At 55.7% G+C, this 9,351-nt stretch overlaps 1 protein-coding gene and 1 pseudogene across 2 annotated transcripts in view; one reads left to right on the top strand and one right to left on the bottom strand.

The window, feature by feature from the left end:
* Positions 1–2,760, bottom strand: part of NFAM1 (NFAT activating protein with ITAM motif 1) — a 57,745-nt gene extending 54,985 nt beyond the window's left edge. Inside the window, exon 1 of the mRNA XM_011945121.1 lies at positions 2,605–2,760. Within this exon, the coding sequence (XP_011800511.1) occupies positions 2,605–2,728 (124 nt within the window). The 5' untranslated portion in view covers positions 2,729–2,760. The remainder of the gene's footprint in view (positions 1–2,604) is intronic.
* Positions 2,761–4,259: 1,499 nt separating this feature from the next.
* Positions 4,260–9,351, top strand: part of LOC105514044 — a 78,655-nt pseudogene continuing 73,563 nt past the window's right edge. Inside the window, exon 1 of the transcript XR_001002119.1 lies at positions 4,260–4,413. The product of XR_001002119.1 is annotated as a serine hydrolase-like protein 2 (transcript). The remainder of the gene's footprint in view (positions 4,414–9,351) is intronic.

Consider the following 9,351-nt stretch of genomic DNA (forward strand, 5'->3'; position numbering starts at 1 on the left):
AAAAAAAAAAAAAGATTCCTTTCAAAATATTACTGCTCATTGACAATGCACCTGGTCACCCAAGTGCTCTGAGGGACATACGTAAAGGGATTAATGTTTTCATGTCTGCTAATACAACATCCATTCTGCAGCCCATGGATCAAGGAGTCATTCTGACTTTCAAGTCTTATAATTTAAGAAATACATTTCATGAGGCTGTAGCTGCCATAGATAGTGATTCCTCTGATGGATTTGGGCAAAGTCGACTGGAAAGGTTTCACCATTGTAGATGTCATTAGGAACATTCGTGATTCATGAGAGGAGGTCAAAACATCAGCATGAACAGAAGTCTGGAAGAAGTTGATTCTAAACCCCATGGATGACTTTGAGAGATTCAGGATGTCAGTGGAGAAGGTTACAGCAGAGGTAGGAAAAGTAGCAAGAGAATTAGAGGTGGAGCCTGGAGATGTGACTGAATTGCTGCAATCTCATGATAAAACTTCTTTTCCTTTTAGTTGACATGGAATAATTGTACATATTTATGGGATACAGAGTGATATTTTGATACATGCATACAATATGTAAAAATGAAATCAGGGTAAGTAGTATATCCATCACCTCAAACATTTATCATTTTTTGTATTGTGAACATTTAAAATCTCTCTTCTGAGCTGGGTGCAGTGGCTCACAGCTGTAATCCCAGCACCTTGGGAAGCTGAGTCAGGTGGATCACCTGAGGTCAGGAGTTCAAGACCAGCCTGGCCAACATGGCAAAACCCTGTCTCTACTAAAAATACAAAAATTAGCCAGGCATGGTGGTGCATGCCTGTAATCCCAGCTACTTCGGAGGCTGAGGCAGCAGAATTGATTGAACCCAGGAGGGGGAGGTTGCAGTGAACCAAGATGGCGCCACTGCACTCACTCCAGCCTGGGTGACAAGAGTGAAACTCTGTCTCAAAAAAACAACAACAAAAAAAAGCGTGGGTGGGGGTCTGTCTGCTGCTCCAAGGGACTCTAGGACACCATAAGGGTGTTTTCACCTCTTGTGAAAGAGCAGTTTCTCTTTTATGTAATGTTTGTTGCAACACCGGGTGGGAGGAGATGGCACTGGGAATCTGTTTTTGTTTGTAGTTGAGATTGTTACAAAAGAGCTTTTCCTCAGTAATACCCCGCAAAGCCTCTTTTACTGCTTGGTTACCAGGGTGTGCTGGGTGTCTTTTGGGGAGGAGGACCCACACAAAGGGAAAGGATGGGAATTGGGGGGAAATTAAGTTAAGAATGACTGAGTTGAGACACACTGACACTAACAGGCTGCGTTTCCGGGGTCTGGCTGTGTTTGCACCAACTGTCTGGGATGTTGGGGGGAGGCATGCACAGGATTAAAAGAGATGGTGTCCTAGGGCTCTGGGCTCCAGCCTGGGGAGGTACACACAGGTCAGCCTTTGCCTCCCCAGGGTAAGTTTCAGTGAAGAACATTCTTTGCAAGTAAGAGGAGCCTCTGAGCCTACTGGCCGAGGGGCCCAGCTCGGGGCTGAGGCTGGCCAGGGGCTGAGGCTGGCCTCTACTTACCGGCTAGGCCTTGAGCAAATGAACTGGCTTCCCTGGGCCTCCTTTTCCCTGTCCTTAAAATGGTGCAGGTGAGAACAATAGGGACCCCAAGGGGTGCTGTGAGGGTGGCCAGTGTGCCTGCTAATGGCTCCATAAAGCCTAATTCGCGGTAATGAGCGGGGGTGCAGCAGGACGGGGTGGGGGAAGCTCCTGGAAGCCTCATAAGCTCTAAGAGAACAGAAAGGAAGGCACCCTGTCTCCACAGTGGAGGCCACCCTTTGGCCAGAGGGAGGGCTGGCTGCTGCCTGGTCAAGGAGGAGCAGAGAGAATTTGGCAGAACTCACTGAGCCCTGATGCCGGCAGCCCTGGAACGGGACCCTCCTGGGCCTTCCCTGGCCTAATGAACTGGCCCTGAGGCCACCTACCCCACAGCCTGGCTCGGATCCTGGCCACCCAGCTTCCGAGAGACCCTGGGACCAGGAAAGGAGCGCCGCTGGCCTGGAAAGATACATTTGCATCCTAAAACACTTGGCCTCTGGTTGCATTTTAGGAACTGGGAGGTGCGACCCTTTCTAGTGACTGACAGTTTTGTGCCTCTGGGCGCAGCGCCCTGTGGTTGGCCCTGGTATCCCCTTCCCCCGCCTCCGGCCAATGCCAGCAACAACCCAGAGAGTAGCCCCGCCACTTGCCAGGTTCAACGCAGGCTCCACCGCAGCAGCCACGTGAGGTTCCTTGGGTGGGGAGCTGTCCCTCCCCACTGCCCTGCCCCCAACCCCAGCCATACAGTGCCCACCCTCCTTGTTTAAGGGCCAGGAGGCCAGACTGCTGGGGGGAAGCTGTGACAGCAGCGAGGGGGAGAGCGCGGTCCCTCTCCCCTTCAAAAGCCACCTTGGCAAGGTATTAGCTAAACATCTTCTCGGTCCCAGAAGGCTTCCCCTGTGAAGTCTGCAGCGTTCAAACGACAACCAGCAAATCCCCAGAGACAAGTCCCTGGGAATTAGCTGCGCCGGGCGGGATGAAAGCCGCTCTGATGTTCTGGAGCGAGAGAGTAGAGAGAAGGAGGAGGACAGACACTACCTGCCAGTCGTAGGGTCCCGGGCAGCAGCAGCAGCAGGCCAAGGAGGAGCCGGGGGGCTGCAGGAGGCCCAGGAGGGCGTGGGGGGTCCGGCAGGGCCCGCCACCTTGGAGGCTGGCTCTCCATCTGGGGGCCTGCTTGTCCGCGGCAACTCTTTAGTTCACAGGAGGGGACAGCGGGCGCTGACAGCTTCCCCTTTGCTTTCCCCACAAAGCTCCTCCCTGGCAGCCCCTGACCTTCCGCTCAGAAGCAAGGCTGGAACAGCCCGGCTGGGTGGCCGCCAGATGAAGAACCTAGCACTGAGACTGGTCCAGGCCACACGGCCAGAAGAAGAGCTGGAGATGGGGACCCAAGCCTCCCCAGTCTAACTCCTGGTGGGCTTCACCCCATCTCGGCCCCTTTCCAGTGGGGGCCCCGTCCAGCAGACACTGGTAACCGTGCAGAGGGGTCACAGGATTTCCATGAGGAACTTCAGGCCTTGGTTTAGCCTCTCACTTCTGAAACACTTTTAAAATGACCACAAGCATGTTCACACAAACTTCTCTAAAATATTCCGAGAATCCCTTAATAATGTGTTTACCAAAGAGTAGGTTTTTGGGTGGGGGGCGGTAGGGAGGCTGGGGTGAAGGGCAGGAGCCTCATGTTCCCAGCCCTAGAGAGGGCCAAACACCCAGGGCGGGTGAAAGGCAGGCTGCCCATCATTCACCCAGTGAGAGCCTCTGTGGGTCCCCTGCAGAGGCCCAGGGGACGCCTCCTCTCTGCTCCATCTCTAGCATCAGCTCCTCCCTGTGGCTTCCCTAAAGCTTAGCTCACTCAGCTTCCCACCTGTGAGACCCTTGAACTGTTTCCCTATTGGCTGCAAGTCACAGCCCCTACTCTCACTTCTAGCAGTATCAGCCTGGGACAGGAACTGTTTGCTGCTGGGACCCCCTTCCCCAGCAGACTGGGAGCCTCTCACCCTTGGTACCCTTGGCACCCACACGTCTGCCTGCATGTCTGGAGTGGCAGAGGAAAGGGGCTGGGGTGTGGTGATGGCTGGTGGAGCTGGAGGCACCTGGTACATGGAGGACGCAGGCGGGAAGGTGGCTGCGTTTCAGTGTGGGCTGAGCGCTTACCTCCCTTCTCTGCAGGTGTCCCTTCACTCACCAGATAAATATGATGATCCCAGTTGTACAAAAGAGAAGACCTCAGCCCCAGGAGGCAAAACAACTTGCCCAGGATCAGGGCAGGTCCATGGGGTGAGCATTTGAACTGCCAGTGGTGTGATGTCCGAGCCTCCTCCCACTCCCCCGCTGCTTGCTCAGGTGTGTCTGGCTGCAGCCCCCGGTGATGGCATCGTGAGGTCCATTTCAGTTCTTTGCACACACGCTTTTCCCTGGGCTGCTCCAAACATGAACAATGAAAGCCAAAAGACATTTCCACCAATGCCATGATCACTGGGAGGCTGGCAAGAGTGGGGGCCGCCCACTGGGGGAGGAAGACGTATGAACAGGAGATGCTTCCTACCGCGCAGGGGGCAGGCGGGGACCCCAGTGGTATTGACTGTTGATCCATCACAGTGATACATGCTCACATATGTCACAGTGAGACGCAGATTGGCTGCTTCACGCTATTCCCAGCTCCTGGGGGTAGCAGGTTGTCTAAGCACCTCGATGCCATGGTGATAGACCTCATGTCAGTGCCTCAGGGCACACAGGGAGCACTGGGAAAGCATCGGTCTGTGCCTCCACAAGTCTCGTTACGACTTGGCACTGGGAGGCAGCTGAATGCCAAACTGCCTCGGAACAAGGGAGCCTGCTCTTCCAATACCGGTGCCGCCTCTGCTCCTGCCCCTGTGCCAGCTCACTGCCCCTGCCTCTTAGACAAGCCCCTCAGCCCGTCACGGTGCCCCCCACACTCCAGCTCTGTACCCCGGACTCCCAGGAGTTCTGCTGCCTCTGAGTCTTGGTCTAGCCTGCTGCACACCTGGTTTCCACGCTTGCCTGCCTGAGTTGGCCGTCTGTCTTCCTCCCCTCTCCTCCTTGAGCCTGGCCCAGGGGGTGCGTGAATGGATGGATGCGTGAGCGTAAGGCAGGGAGAGGCCTTCCTCCAGGCTTGATGTGAAGGCAGGTGCCGAACATCACGCTGGTGCACAGGAAGCCTTGGGGCAGGGGTAGGGCTCTGGGAGGCAGGGTGAGAGGAGGCCTGCACACCCCCCAGGCAGGCCCTGGGCCGCGGAGCGCAGACATGACTGAACAAGAAGCAACTGAGGGTCCCAGCTCATTGCCGAGTTTCTGAGGCGCTCTGCAGCCGCGCAGCCTCCTGGGGAGAGGCAGGGATAGGCCTTGGCAAGGAGCCCAGCAGCCCTGGCTGTGCTGTCGGGGCCTCGTGTCTGGCCCTGATCCTCCTCGGGAGCCAGGGGGATAGAAATAAAACCGCAGCGCATCCAGGAGCCTCATTTCTACCAAAACTTTCTAGCACCTCTCATGTGCTTCCTCTTCTGTGCCCTCAGCCAGAGCTGTGAATAAACAGTAAAGGCCCCAAAGGCTGAACGCGGGGCAGAGGAATGGAAGGAGGCTCTGTGGGCATCCCAGGGGCAGCTGCAGCGGCACAGCCTTCGAGCTAGGCCTTGGCAGCTGAATTTGCAGGTGAGGTCCCTGGGGGACCACACCTCTCAGACACTGGCTTTGGCCCAGGCCTCCGTCCATCCACCCGTTTGTCTGTGCATCTATGCTTCATAGTATACTGAACACCTGCCCTGCCCTGGGCCCTGGCCTCACAGAGGCCATAGAAGTGAAAGAGCCCAGCCTCCCTGGGAAGCTTGCGCCTGGAGTAGGGGTACAGCAACCTCAGCAGAGTGAAGCAATGACAGAGCAGCTCCGGGCAGCTTCCAAGCGCCTGACACTGCTCCAGGGGACCTGCTCTCCTTGCCAGTTTGATCCTTACTGCAGCCCTATGGGGCAGGCACTCTAATCACCTCCATTTTACAGAGGAGGAAACTGAGAAGCAGGGAGGTTAAAGTAATTTCTGAGTGGCTGCCCAGGAGGGCTTCATGGAGCAGGTGGCAGCCCTGAAGGAGGTGGCAGCCGGGTGAGGAAATGGGGGAGACCAGGCGTCCCCTGCAGTCCTCAGAGGCCTCCTCCACACTAAGACTAAGGCTTTCCAAATGAGACCACAGTCACTGGCCTGTTTGCTTTTTCTTTTCTTTTCTTTTTTTTTTTTTTGGAGACACAATTTTGCTCTTGTTGCCCAGGCTGGAGTGCAATGGTGCGATCTCCGCTCACTGCAACCTCTGCCTCCCGGGTTCAAGCGATTCTCCTGCCTCAGCCTCCCGAGTAGCTGGGATTACAGGCATGTACCACCACGCCCGGCTAATTTTGTATTTTTAGTAGAGATGGCATTTCTTCATGTTGGTCAGGCTAGTCTTGAACTCCCAACCTCACGTGATCCACCCGCCTCGACCACCCAAAGTGCTGGGATTATAGGTGTGAGTCACTGCTCCCAGCCGGTCTCTGTTTTCAGTTTAGTTCCACAAACACTTATTATGTGCCTATTGCATGCCAGGCACTGGGCAGACAAAACATAAGTCATGGTTTTGCCCTCAAGGTGCTCCATGTCTAGGGAGGAAAACAGATCCCCTACCTACTACCACCTCCAAGATCTTCTTTTCTTTTGATTTTTTTTTTTTTTTTTTGAGACAGAGTCTCACTCTATCCCTTCATCATGCAGTGGCATGACCTTGGCTCACTGCAACCTCTGCCTCCCTAGTTCAAGCGATTCTCCCGCCTCAGCCTCCCGAGTAGTTGGGATTACAGGCACCTGCCACCACACCTGGCTAATTTTTGTACTTTTAGTAGAGATGGGGTTTCACCATGTTGGCCAGGCTGGTCTCCAACTCCTGACCTCAGGTGATCTGCCCGCCTTGGCCTCCTAAAGTGCTGGGACTACAGGCGTGAGCCACCGCACCTGGCCTCAATCCAGGATTTTCAAATGCCCCAGAGAGCCAGTGGCGGCTGAGGGGCCTCCAGTCGGGACACAGTGAGGTCCTGAGCTCTTCGTGGTTCCTTTCTGCACAGGAAGCAAAAGGGCCACGGGAAGGGGACCCCTCAGCTCCCCGCTGCAGCTGCGGAAATCACTTCCTTCCTCCCCAAAGACTCCAGCACCGAGAGGAGTTGAGCCGACCAGCAGGAGGGGACCCTCAGAATGACCCTCTGAGCTGGCTTCGCTGAGGCGAAAAGGGTTGCAGGGTACTCGGGGGCTGATCCATCCTCTCAAACACCCTCACTGTCAAAAAGGGCAGCCTCCATCCTAGGAGCAGCCGGGCTTGCCTCTGGGGCCGTCTTGTGCCTCACAGTGGCCCTGCAGCTGGGTGCTGCTGACCCCACCAGAGGCAGGCAGACCCACCTGGAGGCCATCTGCCCGCAGGCTGCCTGGGCTGGAAGCCTGGCCTGGCTTGTCTCCAGAATCCCCTCTCGGTTCCAGCTGCTTGTATTTTTGGCTCTTAAGCATTTGTTTGATGCCAGACACAGTTCTAAAGGCTTTTCTTGTACTTCGGCCCTCACAGAAACCTTGTATGGGAGGTGTTATGACTGCTCCTGCTTCGCAGATGGGGAAACTGGAGTTCAGAGAACACAAGCCACTTGCCCAAGGCCACACAGCGAGGACGCAGTGGAACAAGGGCTCCAGCTCCCGGGACCCGGCTTTAACCACTGTGCTCTCCTGCAATTCACCTGGTCCTTTAATGAGGGCAGATATTATACACCTCATCTGACATAATTAGTGAGGGAGAAAAACAGAGTGACTCACCTGCCTGAGGTCACAGACGGGACCAGGGCTTTCCTACTGGACACATACCACAGTCCCCTGCTATACTCGGGAGGCAGCAAGGAGCTAATGCCCACTCCCCAACCCCGCCACACCAAAAGGAATCTTCAAGATCTGGAAGAAACAAAAAACAAAAGGTGGCATGATTTTTTTTTCTTTTTCTATTTTTTTTTTTTTTTTTTGACATGAAGTCTTGCTCTGTCGCACAGCCTGGAGTGCAGTGGCCCGATCTCAACTCACTGCAAGCTCCGCCTCCCGGGTTTACGCCATTCTCCTGCCTCAGCCTCCCAAGGAGCTGGGATTATAGGCGCTCACTGCCACACCCGGCTAATGTTTGTATTTTTTAGTAGAAACGGGATTTCACCATGTTGGCCAGGCTGGTCTCGAACTCCTGACCTCAATTGATCTGCCCACCTCGGCCTCCCAAAATGCTGGGATTACAGGTATGACCCACCACACCCGGCCGCAATTTTCAACATTTATTTCACGTCCACCATGTGCCAAGGTTCTGGGAGGCTCGGGCCCTTGACACAACCGTGTCCCTGAAAGAGACGAGCACAGAACCAGGAGACCCTCAGACAGCAGACGCCAGAGCCACCAAATGCCCCACTAACAGGGCCACCCACTTCCCCTCCCGGCCACGCAGGACAGCCCCAGGGTTGGCCTGTGCTGATGGTGCCACCTGGTGGTAGACATGGGAACGCCCTCACCTGAGATTTCCTCTCCGTGACCCCTTTTCCCCCTCTAGGGCTCCTGGGCTGCCCTGAGGCCACCGCCCAGCAAGATCAGAATAGGGCTTGAGGGTCAGTGGGGTAGGGCAGTGGGGGTTCCGGGGGTGTCCGGTGCAGGCAGAACCAGGAATGTGCCGGCGGAGGGCTGTGGGTATGGGGTGCAGGGCGTGGCGGCTGCAGGACCTCAGCTCGCCTCTTTAAATCCCTTCCTGGGCACCCCGGTGGCCCGGCCCTTTCCCCTCCTGCTGTTTCTGCTGGGAACGCCGCGCAGTCTCCTCTAGGGCAGCCTCCAGCGGAGACGGTTATTGGCCGCCAGGCAAGCCAGTCCCATCCTTCCCAGCACCTGGGACTTTCCGGGCAGGGCTCCCCAGAGCGGGTTCAGCTAATTACGGAGGCAATTAACCTCCCCTGAGGCTATTCATGCTTCCTCACCCACAGTTCTCAGGTTCTGTGAGAGCCTCAGTCTCCCGTGGGCAGAGGGTGTGTGGCTGCCACTAATCTGCAGACGCTGGTTCCACCCCAGAGAGTTGCAGGGCCAGGAAATCTGCATTTAAACAGACCCTGGCTCTCCCACTTCAGAAACTGCTCGAAGCACCTCTCAAATCTGGGACCGGTTTGATATTCCCTCCCCCTCTCTGTTCCCCCACTTCTCCCTTCTTCGCCCTCCTTCCCACTTCCTCCCTCCTTCCTCGCTTCTGCCCCCCACCTGCCCTCCCTTCCTTCCCCTTCCTCCCGACAGCCTTTCTTCCTTCCCCACTCCCTCCCCTCTCCCTCCTCCTTGGAGGGTCAGCGCTGTGTCCTGGGAAGGGCAGGGGATCTGGTGTGAGCTGAGTTTGCATCCCAGCCTTGTCTCCTCAGGCACTGGAGTGGGGGGCAGTTTCTGCATCCACAAAATGGGGGTGAAATACCCACTTTGTAAGGGTTTAGTGAAGAACGATGGAAGTAATCGAATTGAGAGCACTCTGCAAACAGGAAGATGTTGATAGAAAAGTAGTTTTAGGCCAGGCATGCTGGCTCACACCTGTAATCCCAGCACTTTGGAAGGCTGAGGCGGGCAGATCACCTGAGGTCAGGAGTTTGAGACCAGCCTGACCAACATGGAGAAACACCGTCTCCACCAATTAAATACAAAATTAGCCGGGCGCGGTGGCTCAAGCCTGTAATCCCAGCACTTCGGGAGGCCGAGACGGGCGGATCACGAGGTCAGGAGATCGA

Source organism: Colobus angolensis, unplaced genomic scaffold (genome assembly GCF_000951035.1).
Source record: "Colobus angolensis palliatus isolate OR3802 unplaced genomic scaffold, Cang.pa_1.0 Scaffold239, whole genome shotgun sequence".
NCBI lineage: Eukaryota > Metazoa > Chordata > Mammalia > Primates > Cercopithecidae > Colobus > Colobus angolensis.